This window comes from Callionymus lyra, chromosome 6 (assembly GCF_982586985.1).
Source record: "Callionymus lyra chromosome 6, fCalLyr1.hap1.1, whole genome shotgun sequence".
Classification (NCBI taxonomy): Eukaryota; Metazoa; Chordata; class Actinopteri; order Syngnathiformes; family Callionymidae; genus Callionymus; species Callionymus lyra.
The window spans coordinates 4571021-4591527 of NC_141823.1; the positions used below are offsets into that span (position 1 = coordinate 4571021).

The 20507-nt window shown below is 36.2% G+C and overlaps 1 protein-coding gene across 2 annotated transcripts in view; it reads left to right on the forward strand.

Annotated features, from left to right (window-relative positions):
• The window catches only part of mdga1 (MAM domain containing glycosylphosphatidylinositol anchor 1), a 246681-nt gene that overhangs the window by 161248 nt on the left and 64926 nt on the right, over positions 1–20507 (forward strand). For both annotated transcript variants that reach the window (XM_087793129.1, XM_087793130.1), the window contains exons 5-7: positions 1884–2080; positions 6330–6462; positions 19974–20243. In XM_087793129.1, the coding sequence (XP_087649255.1) occupies positions 1884–2080; positions 6330–6462; positions 19974–20243 (600 nt within the window). The remainder of the gene's footprint in view (positions 1–1883; positions 2081–6329; positions 6463–19973; positions 20244–20507) is intronic.

Genomic DNA, 20507 nt, shown 5'->3' on the forward strand with positions numbered 1-20507 from the left:
GGCTGCCAGTTTCTTTCAGGATCATTTTAAAATTCTGGTTCTTACTTTCAGAGCTATTCATGGTCAGACCTTCCATCAGTGATCTGATCCAGACTTATACCCCAGCTTGGGCTCTGAGGTCTGTGGATCAGAATCTACTGATGGTTCCTGAACTTCAGGACCAGAAGAGAGAAATCCTTCCAGACTGTTGCTCCTAAGCTTTGGAACCATCTCTGTGTTTGATGATCTACTGACTCCTTCAAGAAACATATCAAGACACTTTTATTTGAGCTTTTCCTTGATTTTTTGAGCCCTTAGTGTTATTCTCACTGTTTTCTTGACCTTTTAAGTATACATTTTATTGAGTATTTTTTGATTGTTTAAGCGCTTTGTGACCCTGGTCTGGAAAGGCGCTCTCAGCCGGCATTGGAAAACCTTTTGTCTCCTGTGAAAAGCTAGATGATGTAGCCGGGGAGAGGAAAGTCTGGGCCTCTTTGCTGAAACTGTCACCCGGGCGACCCGACCACAGATAAAAGAAGAGCAGAGTTGATCATTCCTGACTCCTGTTGTCTCAAACCTCTGCTCACACTTCCAGTACCTTGCAAAAAAGTGTGTACTCGGTGCTTGTGTGAGACGAGGCCGTCATGACAGCCGTGGCCTTTTCAACAACACATGCTTAAATCATGTGCGTTTATCTCAGTAATGTTGCTCTGGTAGGTTCAAGATTCAAAGATAACATCAGGAACCTCTCGCCACAGACACATGTCCGGGAGACGCTACCCTGGGGAGGTGAGGGAGGAGAGGAGAGAACCGTGGTTATGACAGAAAGTGAATCCATGACCTCTTAAAATTGGTCAGTATTTCCAATTTGGTTGCATGGAATAGGAAATCCACAGTGAAGGAGGTGAAAGTGGAGAAGACTCTCTGTGTACAATCTAAAATGTGCTTTGACAACACAATTCTCAGGTCTTTTTTGTTCTTTGCATACAAACACACACATACTAACACACACAAATATACTAACATACACAAATAAACTCACACAGATACTAAAACACGCAAACATACTGAAGTACAAGAACTTAATCACACACAAATATTCACAAACATACTCACACACAAACCTACATGTATTCACAAACACACATACTAACACACAAAAAAATACTAACACAAACAAACATATTTAAATACAGAAACATAATAACACACAAATAAGCACAAACATACTCACACACAAACATAATCATACTCACACACACATCATTTTTAAAAGGTAATTTAAAAACAAATTTAAACAATTTCAATCAATAAAGTTTTACGTTACCTTACATACTTACACACACAAACATATTTAAATACACAAACATAGTAAGACACAAATATGCACAAACAAACTCACACATAAACATACACATACTCACACACACATACTAACACACAAAAAATACTTACACACACGAACATATTTAAATACACAAACATAATAACATACAAATATGCACAAACATACCCACACACAAACATACACGTATTCACAAACACACATACTAACACACAAAAAATACTTACACAAACAAACATATTTAAATACACAAACATAATAACATACAAATATGCACAAACATACTCACACACAAACATACATATACTCACACATACACATACTAACACACACACAAATACTAACATACACAAATAAACTCACACAGATACTAAAAAACACAAAGATACTAAAATACACATACATAATCACACAAAAACACACACATTAACAAACATACACGCAAACAAACTCACTCTTTTTTCTTCATGTTTTGAATGTGTTCTCCGGTGTAACCTTTCATTTCAAACGTGTGGAGGTTCTTTAGTTAATCTTCTTATTTCTTCTTCTCTCCGCACAGATCTGGACACGCCGGTGCTCACCGTCCACCAGACCATCAGCGACGTGCGCGGCAGCTACTACCAGGAGAAGACGGTGTTCCTGCGCTGCACCGTCAACTCCAACCCGCCGGTTCGCTTCATCTGGAAGCGAGGAACGACGCTCATCGAGCAGAGCAAGGACAACGGCGTCGACATCTACGAGCCGCTCTACACTCAGGTACGTCCGGACCTCGGGGAGCTGTGCGGGATTTGCTACTGATGGGTTGGTGACCTCTCACACGGCAACGGTTTGAGGTATCACGATACAGTGTCCTCATTTTTAATGACCACTAGATGGCGCTCTAAGTTTGAAAAAATGATGCCACGTTTCATTGAATGAGTAGATCAAGAGTCAATATTATAAAGCAGAGAGTGACATCTAGTGGTCTTTTAAAATGAAGACACTGTATCATTAAATAACCGATACAGTATCATGAAGCCTCATGATGTATCTTGATACAGTGTCTTTATTTTTAATGACCACTAGATGGCGCTCTAAGTTTGAAAATGATGCCAGGTTTCATTGAATGAGTAGATCAAGAGTCAAAGACTATAAAGCAGAGAGTGACATCTAGTGGTCTTTTAAAATGAAGACACTGTATCATTAAATAACCGATACAGTATCATGAAGCCTCATGATGTATCTTGATACAGTGTCTTTATTTTTAATGACCACTAGATGGCGCTATAAGTTTGAGAAAATGATGCCAGGTTTCATTGAATTAGTAGATCAAGAGTCAAAGATTATAAAGCAGAGAGTGACATCTAGTGGTCTTTTAAAATGAAGACACTGTATCATGAAACAACCGATACAGTATCATGAAGCCTCATGATGTATCTTAGTACAGTGTCTTTATTTTTAAAGACCACTAGATGTCACCCTCAGTGAAAATGATGCCAGGTTTCATTGAATTAGTAGATCAAGAGTCAAAGACTATAAAGCAGAGAGTGACATCTAGTAGTCTTTTAAAATGAAGACACTGTATCATGAAACAACCGATACAGTATCATGAAGCCTCATGATGTATCTTAGTACAGTGTCTTTATTTTTAAAGACCACTAGATGTCACCCTCAGTGAAAATGATGCCAGGTTTCATTGAATTAGTAGATCAGAGCCAAAGATTATAAAGCAGAGAGTGACATCTAGTGGTCTTTTTAAAATGAAGACACTGTATCATTAAATAACCGATACAGTATCATGAAGCCTCATGATGTATCTTGATACAGTGTCTTTATTTTTAATGACCACTAGATGGCGCTATAAGTTTGAGAAAATGATGCCAGGTTTCATTGAATGAGTAGATCAAGAGTCAAAGACTATAAAGCAGAGAGTGACATCTAGTGGTCTTTTAAAATGAAGACACTGTATCATGAAACAACCGATACAGTATCATGAAGCCTCATGATGTATCTTAGTACAGTGTCTTTATTTTTAAAGACCACTTGATGTCACCCTCAGGGAAAATGATGCCAGGTTTTATTGAATTAGTAGATCAGAGCCAAAGATTATAAAGCAGAGAGTGACATCTAGTGGTCTTTTAAAATGAAGACACTGTATCATGAAACAACCGATACAGTATCATGAAGCCTCATGATGTATCTTAGTACAGTGTCTTTATTTTTAAAGACCACTAGATGTCACCCTCAGTGAAAATGATGCCAGGTTTCATTGAATGAGTAGATCAAGAGTCAAAGATTATAAAGCAGAGAGTGACATCTAGTGGTCTTTTAAAATGAAGACACTGTATCATGAAACAACCGATACAGTATCATGAAGCCTCATGATGTATCTTAGTACAGTGTCTTTATTTTTAATGACCACTAGATGTCACCCTCAGTGAAAATGATGCCAGGTTTCATTGAATGAGTCGATCAGAGCCAAAGATTATAAAGCAGAGAGCGACATCTAGTGGTCTTTTTAAAATGAAGACACTGGATTATGATAGAGTATTTCAATAGTAGTATTTGCTACAAACTTCAGGAAACATGATTGGTCAAGAATCCACTGAAAACACTTTAATGGTTTTATGTCATATTTGAATTACAATAAAGTTGTATTTGACTTATCATGAGATAAACAAGTCTTTATGTTATGATATTATTACAAAAATTGACCAAGTTAACTTAAAAAGTTCTGCCCGGTCAGAAGAACACAAGAATATTGTTGCACAAAATAAATCGTTAGTATTTGAAGATATTTGTTTACTCTTTACAAGACGTCCAGGTTTAAAAATCCTGATGTGATAATTTCTTGGACTCCGCAGGTGATTGTGGCTCAAATTAATCCAACAATTTTAATTAAAACACTGTGTCTCGGAGAAAACATCGCAGCTTACGAAGGAAGAGATCAAATGAAATGGTTCACAAAAAAGAACATAGAAAGAAAACATCAGTTAAAAAACAGAAAATCAATTAAAAAAAAGAAACTCATCCGTAATTATAACAGGTGAGCAACTACACACCTAACTGAAAATGTAACAACTCCAAGAAAAATGATGATACACACAAACACACGCACGATCACAAACATACCAACACATATAAATATACTAACATACACAAATATACATATATACAAGCATACACACACTCACAGACAAAAACTTACTAACACACACAAATATACTCGCACAGATACTAAAACACACAAACATACTAAAATAGACAAACATACTTACAGAAAAACACACACATACTCACACAAAAACATACTAACACACACACAAATACTTTAATACACAAACATAAAAACATACAAATATGCACAAACATACACACACACAAACATACAAACACTCACACACACACATACTAAAACACACAAATATACTAACATACACAAATAAAATCACACAGCTACTAAAACACACAAACATACTAAAATACACATACATAATCACACACAAACACACACATTCACAAACAAACAAACACAAATGTACACACACATCATATGTAATTATAACAAGTCAGTAAATACAAAATTAACTCAAAATGTAACAACTATAAGAAAAATGATTACACACACAAACACACACAAGCTCACAAACATACCAATACATATAAAACAACACACTCACGCACACAGACATACTAACACACACACATATACTAACATATATAAATAAACTCACACAAAAGCATACATGCACCTAAAACATACACATACTACCACACAAAAACAAACTAACACACACACAAATACTTTAATACACAAACATAAAAACATACAAATATGCACAAACAGACACACACACAAACATACAAACACTCACACACACACATACTAACACACACAAATATACTTACATACACAAATAAAATCACACAGCTACTAAAACACACAAAAATACTAAAATACACATACATAATCACACACAAACACACACATTCACAAACAAACAAACACAAATGTACACACACATCATATGTAATTATAACAAGTCAGTAAATAAAAAATTAACTCAAAATGTAACAACTATAAGAAAAATGATTACACACACAAACACACACAAGCTCACAAACATACCAATACATATAAAACAACACACTCACGCACACAGACATACTAACACACACACATATACTAACATATAAATAAACTCACACAAAAGCATACATGCACCTGAGAACATACGCATACTACCACACAAAAACATACTAACCTACACAAATACACTCACACAGATACAAAAACATACAAACATACTAAAATAGACAAACATAATAACACACAAATATGCACAAACATACTCACTTCACTAGAAAATTGAAAAACAAACTTCCTGGTTGTTGCAACATTTGTTAAAATTCAAGCCGAGCCTTGATGGAATAATTAAAGTCTGCAAAAGTAATTCATGAAACAGTTTCTCATCGATTCTTGGAGACAAAAAACTATTGAAATCTGTCCTTCAAAAGGAACCAGAGTCGTCCAGTAAACATCCCGACGGTGTGAACTCCCAGCTCGAGCTCCCTTTTTTCCCGACTTATCGGAGCGTCGGAGAGACACAGTGCAGATTCCCTGGAGCTCAATTAGACGAGAGCCGCCGACGGTTCCGGCGCCGCCGCCGCGACACATTCATCCTCCGGAAAAAACACTGGGATCTGAAAATTCATTCTGAACTTGAACACTTTGCAGTGATTAATGAGAGACGTCGATGAAGAGTTTTCAGGCTGAAACATCTGCTTTTGTTTTGCACCTGAAACTGTTGAGATGTTTTGATTTCACTTGACAGGTTTCATCATCAGACAAGGGGTCCCTCAGGGCTGCGTCCTCGGAGTCCTTTTTGTTTCAAAATGCTAATAACTATAGCGTTATTGTGCTCCGGCGTGGATTGTCGTGTTCGCGTTGTCGCTCCTACTGACGACAAACGTGTGTCGTTCACACAAACTCTGGCTAAGAAGTCGTGCTTCGGTTGTGCTTCAGGGGGAAACGAAGGTCCTGAAGCTGAAGAACCTCCGACCCAAAGACTTCGCCGACTACACCTGCCAGGTGTCTGTGCGCAACGTTTGTAACATCGTGGACAAGTCGGTGACCTTCAGACTCACTAACGCCACTGGTGAGTTACACACACACACACACACAAACATACTAACACACACATACATACTGTATACTAACATACACAAATATACACGTACACAAGCATACACACACACACACAAACATACTAACACACACATACGTACTGTATACTAACATACACAAATATACACGTACACAAGCATACACACACACACACAAACATACTAACACACACATACGTACTGTATACTAACATACACAAATATACACGTACACAAGCATACACACACACACAAACATACTAACACACACATACATACTGTATACTACCATACACAAATATACACGTACACAAGCATACACACACACACAAACATACTAACACACACATACGTACTGTATACTAACATAGACAAATATACACAGACACAAGCATACACACACACACAAACATACTAACACACACATACGTACTGTATACTAACATACACAAATATACACAGACACAAGCATACACACACACACAAACATACTAACGTACACATATGTACTGTATACTAACATACACAAATATACACATACACAAGCATACACACACACACAAACATACTAACGTACACATATGTACTGTATACTAACATACACAAATATACACATACACAAGCATACACACACACACAAACATACTAATGTACACATATGTACTGTATACTAACATACACAAATATACACAGACACAAGCATACACACACACACAAACATACTAACGTACACATATGTACTGTATACTAACATACACAAATATACACAGACACAAGCATACACACACACAAACATACTAACGTACACATATGTACTGTATACTAACATACACAAATATACACAGACACAAGCATACACACACACACAAACATACTAACGTACACATATGTACTGTATACTAACATACACAAATATACACAGACACAAGCATACACACACACACAAACATACTAACGTACACATATGTACTGTATACTAACATACACAAATATACACAGACACAAGCATACACACACAAGTAATCTAACATTCACACACAAACTTACATTTATACAGAAATATACACTCAAAAAATTGTACATTAACACACAAATAAACTGACAAATACAAACAAACACCTAAACATACTTTATACACACAGAGATACACACAAAATAACACAAGCAAACAAATATATATACGCAAAAACACACACCAAATAACATACAGAAACTAACTCACAAACATACTATCAACACAAATATATAACAGACACACAAACTTACTTACACAAACATAAAGAAATGTAAACTTACTCACACCCACAAACATACATACACACAAACAAACAAACATAAATACACATAAACTTACTCACACACAAAACAAAAACATACAAACAAACATAAATACTAGAACAAAAAAATACAAACAAACATAAATACACTTAAACTTACTCACACCTACAAAAATACACAAACACATACACACAAACATACATACACACAAACATACATACACACAAACAAACAAACATAAATACACATAAACTTACTCACACACAAAACAAAAACATACAAACAAACATAGAACAAAAAAATACAAACAAACATAAATACACATAAACTTACTCACACACAAAACAAAAACATACAAACAAACATAAATACTAGAACAAAAAAATACAAACAAACATAAATACACTTAAACTTACTCACACCTACAAAAATACACAAACACAAACATACAAACAAACATAAATACACACAAACCTACTCACACACAACAAAAAAATTGAAACAAACATAAATACACTTAAACTTACTCACACCCACAAACATACATACACACAAACACAAACATACAAATAAACATAAATAAACACAAAACAAAAACATAAAAACAAACATAATTACACATAAACTCACACCATCAATGAATAAATATAAATATATTTTTTATATGATTTAAAATGTTTTTTTCTTCTTATAATGTAAAAATTCAACATTAAAATATTTAAAAATGATCTTCAGGTGCAGAAAATATTCCAGAGATAAACGAGAGGTCAGAGTTGACGTGAGCCTCAGCATGTGACTCTCGATGCTGAGGCTCTAGTTACTGGAGTGCGAGTGGAGGGAGTCACGGGGCGAACGCGCCGTAATACGGACAAGTGGGATCTCGTTAAAAAACCATGAGACGATGAAAAATTCAAAATCACTCGCTGCTGCTCGGTCGGAATAATGGACTCGGGTCGTTCTCCTGAAGAACAAGGTGCGACGAAGGTCGACGTGACCTTGAGAGTTCGTCGCTCGTTCGCCGGGACCTGTCAGACATCGTCGTCATGACAACGCAGGACTCGTCACGTCAGTCACGCTCCAGAGAGAGAAGACACTAGAGAGTGAGTGAGAAGAGAAAGACTGGGTCAAAGGTCATCCATGTCTAGAACTTGATTTTTTTAAAATCATTATTTAGTTTAAAGCATAAATTTCTTACATGTAGCCATGCGTTCAGAGATGATATATTACTAAATGCTAACCTGCTAAATGCTAATCCGAACCAAGGGAAAATTAAATGCAATTATCTTTATCTAAAAAGTCCCAAATGAAGGAAAGATTATTGTTTTTACTTTTTGAGTTAAAACAAATAATATTTTTAAATGCAGCCATAAGTTCAGAGATTATATATCACTAAATGCTAACCTGCTAAATGCTAATCTGAACCAACTGAAAATGAAATACAATTATCTTTATTTAAAAAGTCCCAAATGAAGGAAAGATTATTGTTTTTACTTTTTCAGTTAAAACATATGTTATTTTTAAATGCAGCCATAAGTTCAGAGATGATATATAACTAAATGCTATCCTCAGCTCTTGATCCAACCAAAATTTGATGAAAATAAACTGTGTCTAAAAAAAAAAAACTATGTCTAAAATGTCCAGTATGAAGAAAGTGTAGAGGAAAAAAAGATATATATTCTCTTTAAATGTAGCCATTAGTTTGAGGACGATTTCTTACTTAATGCTTACCTCAGCTGAAACTTATACGCAAATAAAAACTTTCCAAAATGAAGGAAGCATAAAAAAAGAAAATGACTTTGAAATGTAGCCATAAGTTCAGAGATGATGTCTTACTTAATGCTATCCTCAGCTTTTGAACCAACCACTGAAATGCAAATAGAAATTGTCTATAAAATCCAAAAATGAAGGTGTAGATGGTTGTTATTATTATTTTAGTAAGAAAATGTAAATAAAAGTTATTGTTAAATGTAGCCATAAGTTCAGAGATGATGTCTTACTTAATGCTATCCTCAGCTTTTGAACAACCACTGAAATGCAAATAGAAATTGTCTATAAAATCCAAAAATGAAGGTGTAGATGGTTGTTGTTATGTTAATGTAAGAGTTATTGTTAAATGTAGCCATTAGTTGAGAGATGATATTTAAGACTAACCCGAGGTCAAACCAAATAGAAACTCAAATGCAAATAAACTTTATTTTAAAAGTCAAAAGGAAGAGAGCGTATATGATGATTAGAATTTAAAAAAAGGTATTTTGAAATGTAGCCATACGTTCAGACATAATACATAACTAAATGTTAACCTCAGCTGTTGAAACAACCAGAATTACAAATGCAAATAAACAAGTGTAGATAATTGTTGACAAACCAGAGACTCAAGTGAAAATAATATGTAACCAAAAATGTTCAAAATAAAGAAATATAGATTAGAATAAAGTGTGTTTTAAATGTAGCCATACGTTCAACCAACCAGAAATTCTAAAGCAAACTTTTTTCAAAAAGTCAAAAATAAAGGAAAAGTAGACAATTGCTGTTATGTTTTGAGTGACAAAAAAATAAGTTATATTTAAATGTAGCCATAAGTTCAAAGATACCTTCAAAAATGCCTAATTCAGCTTTTGAACTCATCAGAAACTCACATGCAAATAAAATGTTTCCATAGAGTCTAAAATGATTGATGATTTTTGTTATTATTTGAGTTAAAAAAAACTTACTTAATTTTACCTCAGCTGTTGAAACAACCAGAATTCCAAATGCAAATAAACTCTGTCAAAAAAGTCCAAAATGAATGAAGTGTAGATAATTGTTTAAAAAAAAACATTTAAAAATATTTTTTCTGAATTTAGCCATAGGTTCATAGATTGTATCTTTACTGAACGTCAACCTTAAACAAACAAGAGACTCAAGTGAAAATAATATGTATCCAAAAATGTTCAAAATAAAGGAAACATAGATTGGAATATATATATATTTTTTTAATGTAGCCATACGTTCAGAGTTGATATCTTACTAAGTGCTAACCTCAGCTGTTGAACCAACCAGAAACTCAAAAGCAAACTTTTTTTCAAACGTCAAAAATGAAGGAAAAGTAGAAAATTGCTGTTGTGTTTTAAGTGAAAAAAAAGAGTTACATTTAAATGTAGCCATAAGTTCACAGATACTTTCAAAAATGCCTAATTCAGCTTTTGAACCCATCAGAAACTCCCATGCAAATAAAAACTTTCCAAAGAGTCTAAAATAAAGGAAGCAAAAATTATTGTTCTTGTTATTTGAGTTAAAAAAACAAAAACAACAAACATTATTTTAAATGTAGCCATTAGTTCAGAGATGATATCTTACTTATTCCTGGCCTCAGCTGTTGAACCAACCAGAAACTCAAAAGCAAACTTTTTTTCAAACGTCAAAAATGAAGGAAAAGTAGAAAATTGCTGTTGTGTTTTAAGTGAAAAAAAGAAGTTATATTTAAATGTAGCCATAAGTTCACTGATACTTTCAAAAATGCCTAATTCAGCTTTTGAACCCATCAGAAACTCCCATGCAAAAAAAAACTTTCCAAAGAGTCTAAAATAAAGGAAGCATAAATTATTGTTCTTGTTATTTGAGTTAAAAAAACAAAAACAACAAAACATTATTTTAAATGTAGCCATTAGTTCAGAGATGATATCTTACTTATTCCTGGCCTCAGCTGTTGAACCAACCAGAAACTCAAAAGCAAACTTTTTTTCAAACGTCAAAAATGAAGGAAAAGTAGAAAATTGCTGTTGTGTTTTAAGTGAAAAAAAGAAGTTATATTTAAATGTAGCCATAAGTTCACTGATACTTTCAAAAATGCCGAATTCAGCTTTTGAACCCATCAGAAACTCCCATGCAAATAAAAACTTTCCAAGAGTCTAAAATAAAGGAAGCAAAAATTATTGTTCTTGTTATTTGAGTTAAAAAAACAAAAACAACAAAACATTATTTTAAATGTAGCCATTAGTTCAGAGATGATATCTTACTTATTCCTGGCCTCAGCTGTTGAACAAACCAGGAAATAAAATGCAAATAAATTTTGTGATTAAAATCCAAAAATAACAGAATTGTAGATAGTAGTTGTGGTGACTCTCCTGTGAGAGGTTGTTGGTTCAAATCCTTGTTAAACAGCAACTCTTGGCGCGAGTGACGTCCAGTGAGAGTCAAAGATAAATAACCTTCAGTTTCAGCTGATAACGACAAAAGCAACACAACAAACACAAAAGAAGGCGAGGAATTAAACACAGCCGCAGAGAAGCGTCGTGACAGGAGCAGGAATAATGATGTTATCAAATCATGTCTAGACTGGGATCCCCGAAGAAGAAGATGGAAATTGAAGCTCCGGCACAACAATAATAAAAACTAGATTGCGCGGCGATGAAAAAGTGGATGAGAGGGGGATCAGGAGGTGGACGTGCGGGACGGATGAGAGATTGGAAAAGCCTCGGCGTCCGTCCTCATATTTGTCTCTAATGAGCGTATTTTTGCGCCGCGACGAGCGCCTGGATTAGATTCTCACAAGTGGGTCACGCCGGCCGAGCGATTGACGGACGAGGGATTGATTTTTTCAGATCATAATCCACGGACCAGGATTTGAGTTCAGGACGACAAATCCTCTCGACCAGCGTTATTTTAAATATTATTTCAGTTTTTTAATGGATATGAAAGTGTATCAGTGATCGGAATATTCAACGTTGAATTCAGCGTAGTATTTAATTATTATTATTATTATTAGTGTTCAAAATTGACACTTTTTAATTTACACATAGAGTTTGGTTTTCTCATTCCAAATATTTAAAAAATAATGTTCAATATTCAATGATTTTTAAATTGTAGTCTTTTTAATTCAATATAAAAAGGTTGGTATAATAGAGTCACCAGACAAAAGCAACAGAGCACCGAGCTAATTGATGGAGCTGTCAACTGTTTGATCCAGTGCTCGGTGCTCTGTTGCTTTTGTCTGGTGACTCTATAATACCATATATATATAATACGTTTTTATATCGAATTAAAAAGACTATGAATTAGAAAATATTGAATTAAGTGCATGTTTTTCAATTATAGGAATTAGAAAATCAAACTAAATGCTCAAAAATATTATTTTGAAACCCAGAAACACAAACACACACACATGAACAAAGAGTCAAAAATGAAGGAAGCATAAATTGTTGTTCTCATAATGAGTAAAAGAACTTCTTTGAAATGTAGCCATAAGTTCAGAGATGATATATTTCTTAAAGCTATCCTCCGATGTTGAACCAACCACTTAATTGCAAATTAACTTTTTTTTCAGAAAGTAAAAAAATGAAGGAAAAGTAGACGATTGCTTTTTTTTTTTTTTTGAGAAAATTAGTTATTTTTAAAAGTAGCCATAAGTTCACAGATACCTTACAAAAAGCCTTCCTCAGTTGTTGGAACTCGAAAAACAACTATCGATCGTCCAAAATGAATTGTGTGTGTAATTTTTATTTTTTTTAAATATTTGAGTAAAAAGGAAAAGAAGAAAACATTTACTTTAAAATGTAGCCATTAGTTTGAAGCATACACACAAACATACAAACACGTTTTTACACAAACAGTCACTCAATTATTACTATTGATCTTAAATTAAATTATTATTATAATATACTTTCAATGTGGTTTAAACTTTCAATGAAGAATTGGTTAAATTAAATCATTTCAATGCTGAGACGACACAAGGTAGGAAGTAAGTAAGTAAGTAAGTAATATATATTTATATAGCGCTTTTCCAGACCAGGGTCACAAAGCGCTTAAACAATCAAAACAATATTCAATAAAGTTTATACTTTAAAGGCCAAGATAATACTGAGAACAACACAGGTAGAACTTTATTGATCCCTCAGGAGGTGTCCTTGGGGAAATTGTTTTTTATCCAATTAGCCACAGAAATATAGCAATTATTCATAAAAAATAAATCAAAATAAAATAAGAACAAAGATAAATAAAGAGAAAGAACAAGTTGATACAATCTAAGTCTAAAGATAAATATAAAGAACATAGATCAAAGCAAAATAACAAAGAAAAGGATACAAAGATTAACATAGAACAGAACATCCAGATACTTGTACAATCTAATAGCCCGAGGAATGAATGAGTCCTTGAGTCTATTAGTGTTGCAACATGGGAGGAGCATTCGTGCTGCATATGCTTCTCTGCTCACTGATGACAGTGTTCAGAGGATGATGTCATCATCATGATGGACAGTAGTTTGTCCAGAGATCTCCTCTCTTGTCACCAGTGAGTCCAGCTTCAACCACAGAGCTCCTGTCCAACCTGTTGACCTGTTGACCTGTTGACCTGTTGACCTGTTGACCTCCTCTTGGACACATTTCCACCCCAATACACCACAGCATCAAACACTGACCACCACAGACTGGTAGAACATGCAGAGGAGCTTCTTGCAGATGTTAAATGATCGGGGTCTCCTCAGAAAGTACAGTCTACTCTGAACTTTCTTATATACATGGTCTGTGTTGCAGGACCAGTTTACTGTCCAGACACACGTCAAGGTACTTATAGTTGTCAACTATCTCCGACTCTTCGCCTCTGATGGACTCTGGACGTGGTTTCGTCCTGGACCTCCCGAAGTCCAAGACCAGCTCCTTGGTCTTTGAGGTGTTCAGAAATACCACAAACACATTTGTTTTTTGGCCTTCGGGTCACCTTGACCCAGAGAGAACAGTATTAGTATTAGTATGATTGTATATTATTTATTTATTTTGTTATTGTATTTAATTATTCTAAATGTTTGATTATTGTCTTTTAAATTTTAAAGGCAATGCAACATTTGAATTCCATTAATTAATATTTAAATGTCTTGATATTTAATTTAATATGAATTCAACTTTAATTAATTTGATATTTAATCACTTTATTTTAAATATAAAAGACACATAAAAAGGACAATAAAAATGAGATAAAAACCAAGATCTTTCAATTAAATTGTCAAATGAACAAAATTCTACATAGTAAGTTTTAAAATATTAGTTTGACCTCATAGATGGAGTCATAGGGCCACAAGTGGCCCCTGATCCACGGACACATTTCTATTTTTACAGGGTGTATCTATGTTGTATATGATCTTGATCAGCCGACCACTGGTGGGAGTAGAAGTCCACCCGTCAATTAGGAGCTTTGTCTTCTGGCTCAGCTCTTTTTTCAGCACAATAGACTTAAAAAAAAGAGTCCTGAAGATAACTTACCTCATGGTCATTATAGGACGAACCTACCGAAGGTCCTGAGACCAGGAGTAAGACCAGTAGTTAGACTAAGACTAAGACCAAGAGTGAGACAAGCAGTGAGACCAAGACCTTTTTTTTAGTTTTTAAGGAAACTAACTAGGAAGCTTGACCTCAGCACTGTGACCTTCAAACATTTCCGTGTCGTCGCTAACGGCAGCATTACTGGCTGTGATCTCCTGGATCGAGTCTCTCTGGTTCAACTCATGTTCCTGAGGCTGGACTCGTACAGTAGCGACGCTCGCAGAAGTACGGAGTGATGCGAGGAGCAGGAGGACGGCAGCGATGGAGACGTTTGTTGTGCTGCACATAAATCCCATCACTTTGGGACGAGAGACTGATCCCGGTGTTACCGTCGTAAACACATCCTGCAGGAAATTGAAGCTATAATTCTCAAATCCGTGGTGTCCCGTCCTCCCGTTCTCACCTGGACTTTAATTTAATTCCCGGAGCCTCCGACAGTCGCTCAGGTGGATTTTCATGGAAGATGATTTGATTTGATGAGATTCAGGATCAAACGTTCGACTCGCTCTCAAGCATCCAGAGATCCTGTTGTAACCGGTGACAGCATTTATTTAGTACAACTAGTTAGTTCAGCAAAGAAAAAACGACTTACTGAGCTAAAGATATATTTTTTAAGACCTGTTTAATGAAAATTAATAACTTTAGTTAGTGTTTATGAATCCAGACCACACTTGTGTAGTGTGTGAGTTAAAGAAAGTAAATATTGTATTTGTTTATTGCTGTATAAACATACTTTTCTGTGTTTTATTATGGTAATTGTATTGTTATATTAATTTGCTGTGAGCAAAAGTTAGACGAGGAGTTAGACCGGTAGTTAGCCAGGTTTAGTACCAAGAGTTAGACCAGGAGTGAGAACAGTAGTTAGACCAGTAGTTAGCCAGGTTAAGTACCAGGAGTTAGACCAGGAGTTAGACCAGGTTTAGTACCAAGAGTGAGATCAGGAGTTAGACCAGGAGTTAGACCAGGTTTAGTACCAAGAGTGAGATCAGGAGTTAGACAGGAGTTAGACCAGGAGTGAGACCAAGAGTTTGACCAGGAGTTAGACCAGGTGTTAGACCTGGAGTTAGACCAGGTGTTAGACGTGGAGTTAGACTAGAAGTAAGACTGAGAGTAAAACCAGGAGTTAGACCAGGAGTTATACCAGGAGTGAGACCAAGAGTTTGACCAGGAGTTAGACCAGGTGTTAGACCTGGAGTTAGACCAGGTGTTAGACGTGGAGTTAGACTAGAAGTAAGACTGAGAGTAAAACCAGGAGTTAGACCAGGAGTTAGACCAGGAGTGAGACCAAGAGTTTGACCAGGAGTTAGACCAGGTGTTAGACCAGGTGTTAGACGTGGAGTTAGACTAGAAGTAAGACTGAGAGTAAAACCAGGAGTTAGACCAGGAGTTATACCAAGAGCTAGACCAAGAGTTAGACCAGTAGTTAGACCAGTAGTTAGCCAGGTTTAGTACCAAGAGTTAGACCAGGAGTAAGGCCAGGAGTTAGACCAGGTTTAGTACCAAGAGTAAGACCAGGAGTTAGACCAGATATAAGACCAGGAGTAAAATAAGGAGTTAGATCAGAAGTAAGACCAAGAGTGAGATCAAGAGTGAGACCAGGAGTTAGACCAGGAGTTAGACCAGGAGTTAGACCCAGAGTTATATCAGGAGTAAGTCCAAGAAGTAGGACCAGGAGCTGAAGAAGAACATCTGATCAATCACGGAGATGCTTGAAGCTAATGTTAGCATCGTAGCATTAAAACAGAGACAACATTTTGACTCTTCTTCATATAAACTGCTGTTTAACTCTCAATAAAGTTAAATACTTTAATACAGAAATAATTTAAACTAATTCCTCAGTGATTACAATAAACCCAGGACATAATTGCACTGATGAAAACAGGTGTTATTAGGTAATAATGGTGAATTATTATTTCTATATAAGCCTGTAAATCAGGTTAAATTAATTATGAGCAGTATTGCTGACTCGCCTCAGTGTTGGACCATCCATCTGAGGATAAATGAAGTGCTGGATAATTAAATTAAAACACTAAATTCAGCGATTTTTTCTTTGGCTGTGAACTGGACTCACCTCCAGCGAGTTTTCCTCTAAATCGCAACAATAAATCACAACTTTTCTTTCCTCTCCTCCTCCGGCTTTTAATTCTCCGCTGGTTTTTGGAAGTCTGCTGTATATTCCATTCTTTTCTTCTTCTTCTTTTTCTTCTTCTTTTCTTTTTTTCTGTTTCCAGAACCTGCTGAGGTCCAATCGATCTTTGTCTGGTGTGTGTGTTCCTCTGTGTTTCGGGTCATCCTCAACTTTTGTGAGGTCACTTTAAGGGAAGGAGCACAAAAGTATGAAGGAAGAAGAAAATGGATCAACTAAAGTGTGTGTGTGTGTGTGTGTGTGTGTGTGTGTGTGTGTGTGTGTGTGTGTGTGTGTGTGTGTGTGTGTGTGTGTGTGTGTGTGTAGTGTTGTTGTGATGTGTGACTCTATTGTATCATCAGCGTGTGTGTGTTGTTGTGATGTGTGACTCTATTGTATCATCAGTGTGTGTGTGTTGTTGTGATGTATGACTCTATTGTATCATCAGTGTGTGTGTGTTGTTGTGATGTATGACTCTATTGTATCATCAGTGTGTGTGTGTTGTTGTGATGTGTGACTCTATTGTATCATCAGTGTGTGTGTTTTGTTGTGATGTGTGACTCTATTGTATCATCTGTGTGTGTCTGTGTGTGTATGTGTGTGTTGTTATGATGTGTGACTCTATTGTATCAACAGTGTGTGTGTGTGCATGTGTGTTGTTGTGATATGTGACTCTATTGTATCATCAGTCTGCGTGTGTGTTGTTGTGATGTGTGACTCTATTGTATCATCAGTGTGTGTCTGTGTGTGTGTGTTGTTGTGATGTGTGACTCTATTGTATCATAAGTGTGTGTGTGTTGTTGTGATGTGTGACTCTATTGTATCATCAGTGTGTGTGTGTTGTTGTGATGTATGACTCTATTGTATCATCAGTGTGTGTGTGTGTTGTTGTGATGTGTGACTCTATTGTATCATCAGTGTGTGTGTGTTGTTGTGATGTGTGACTCTATTGTATCATCAGTGTGTGTGTGTTGTTGTGATGTGTGACTCTATTGTATCATCAGTGTGTGTGTGTTGTTGTGATGTGTGACTCTATTGTATCATCAGTGTGTGTGTGTTGTTGTGATGTGTGACTCTATTGTATCATCAGTGTGTGTGTGTTGTTGTGATGTGTGACTCTATTGTATCATCAGTGTGTGTGTGTGTTGTTGTGATGTGTGACTCTATTGTATCATCAGTGTGTGTGTGTGAGCACCAACTCTGCTGTGATTGGTCAAACATGGAGGTTTGTCACCGTACATCATCAATCCCAAAAGTCTTCACCTCCAAGGGACTCGTTGTATAAACAAAGCGGGGCTTGATTACAGCTGTCTGGAGAAGCCATTATTACGTCATGATGGACTCTCGTAACCTCTCGTTCGCCCAGATCTCAGAGCAACTTTATAGTAATACGTTAAAAACATGGTCATGATGAGAAGTTACTGCTTCTTGGAGACAAAGTTTCATAAAGTTGGATCAACTTCATGTGTCTTGATGAAAAAGATAGTTTAATATTCCTGGGTGTTGCTTACATACACACACATACACACACAGACACACACAGACACACACATGTCATCTTTCCTCCTTGTATTGTTGTTTTTCTTTTTCATCCACACAATCTTAAGGTTAAAGCGTTTGACTTGCCCTTTACTTTGAAGGTTTCTAAACTATCGCTGCAGAAAAACATCACTTATTTCTTCTGAAAACTTGTGAAGGTCACACGATTGTTTTCAGTAAAGTTTACCCTCCAGAGTTGTTTATTTTTTATCCACTTCACGCTGCTCGACACACAAGTTTACGTCTGAACTCACAGGTTTGCTGACGACAACAGTGTAACACACCTCATCAGCAACAACTGAAAGATATCATCACAACCAACATGTTTGACTCACTCAACACAACTTTTGACTCACTCAACACAACGTTTGACACAATCAACAAAATGTTCGACACGACCAATACAATATTTGACACGCTCAACAAAATGTTTGACACAGTCAACACAACTTTTCACACACTCAACACAATGTTTGACACAATCAACCCTCTTGACTCACTCAACACAACGTCTGAATCAATTAACACAACGTTTGACACACTCAACACAATGTTTAACTCACTAAACAAAATGTTCGACACAATCAACACAACGTTTGACACGACCAACACAATGTTTGACACACTCGACAAAATATTAGACACAATTAACACAACGTTTGACACACTCAACAACATGTTCGACACGACCAACACAATGTTTGACACACTCAACACAATGTTTGACACAATCAACCCTCTTGACTCACTCAACACAACGTCTGAATCAATTAACACAACGTTTGACACACTCAACACAATGTTTAACTCACTAAACAAAATGTTCGACACAATCAACACAACGTTTGACACGACCAACACAATGTTTGACAAACTCGAAAAAATATTAGACACAATTAACACAACGTTTGACACACTCAACAACATGTTCGACACGACCAACACAATGTTTGACACACTCGACAAAATATTAGACACAATTAACACAACGTTTGACACACTCAACAACATGTTCGACACGACCAACACAATGTTTGACTCACTTGACAAAATGTTCGACACAACAAACACAACGTTTGAAACGACCAACACAATGTTTGACACACTCGACAAAATATTAGACACAATTAACACAACGTTTCACACAATCAACACAAAACTCAACACTCACAGTTGTTAGTCTTAAAATCTTCTTCGAGTCGTGAAGCTCAAAGTCACATCTACAGTGTTTCATAAGTAAAACCATCTGATCTCCTCCTTCTCTCCTCAGCTCCGCCCATGATCCGACTGGCCGTCAACGACACGGTGGTGGTGGATCCCGGTCAGGACGTGAACATCAACTGCGAGGTGACGGGCGGCTACCCTCCCCCCACCATCACCTGGTCCAGGTACCCCGGGCCCCTCCCCCTCAGCGCTCAGGTGCGAGGCTCCACCCTGATGCTGCGAGCCGTCACGCCGTCGGACGCCGGCTTCTACAACTGCTCGGCCGTCAACAACGTGGGGAACCCGGCGCGCAAGAACTTCAACCTCGTCGTCCGAAGTGAGTCACGTTTTCAAAACTATCCTGGTGGTGAACATCTTTACCTTCTCACCCAAACATTGGACATATTTTCATCGTGTTGTCCTTGAGTTACAAAAGATCTTTCTTGAACCCAAAAAGTCTTGATCTTAACGTCTTACTAGTATTTAAAACCTTTTAATATAACTTTTATTTCAAATACCTAGAAAAACTGTCGGAATTATAACCAATTACTTTTCTTTTATTCATGATCCGCCCACAAACAAATGATTTAGAGAAATTTAA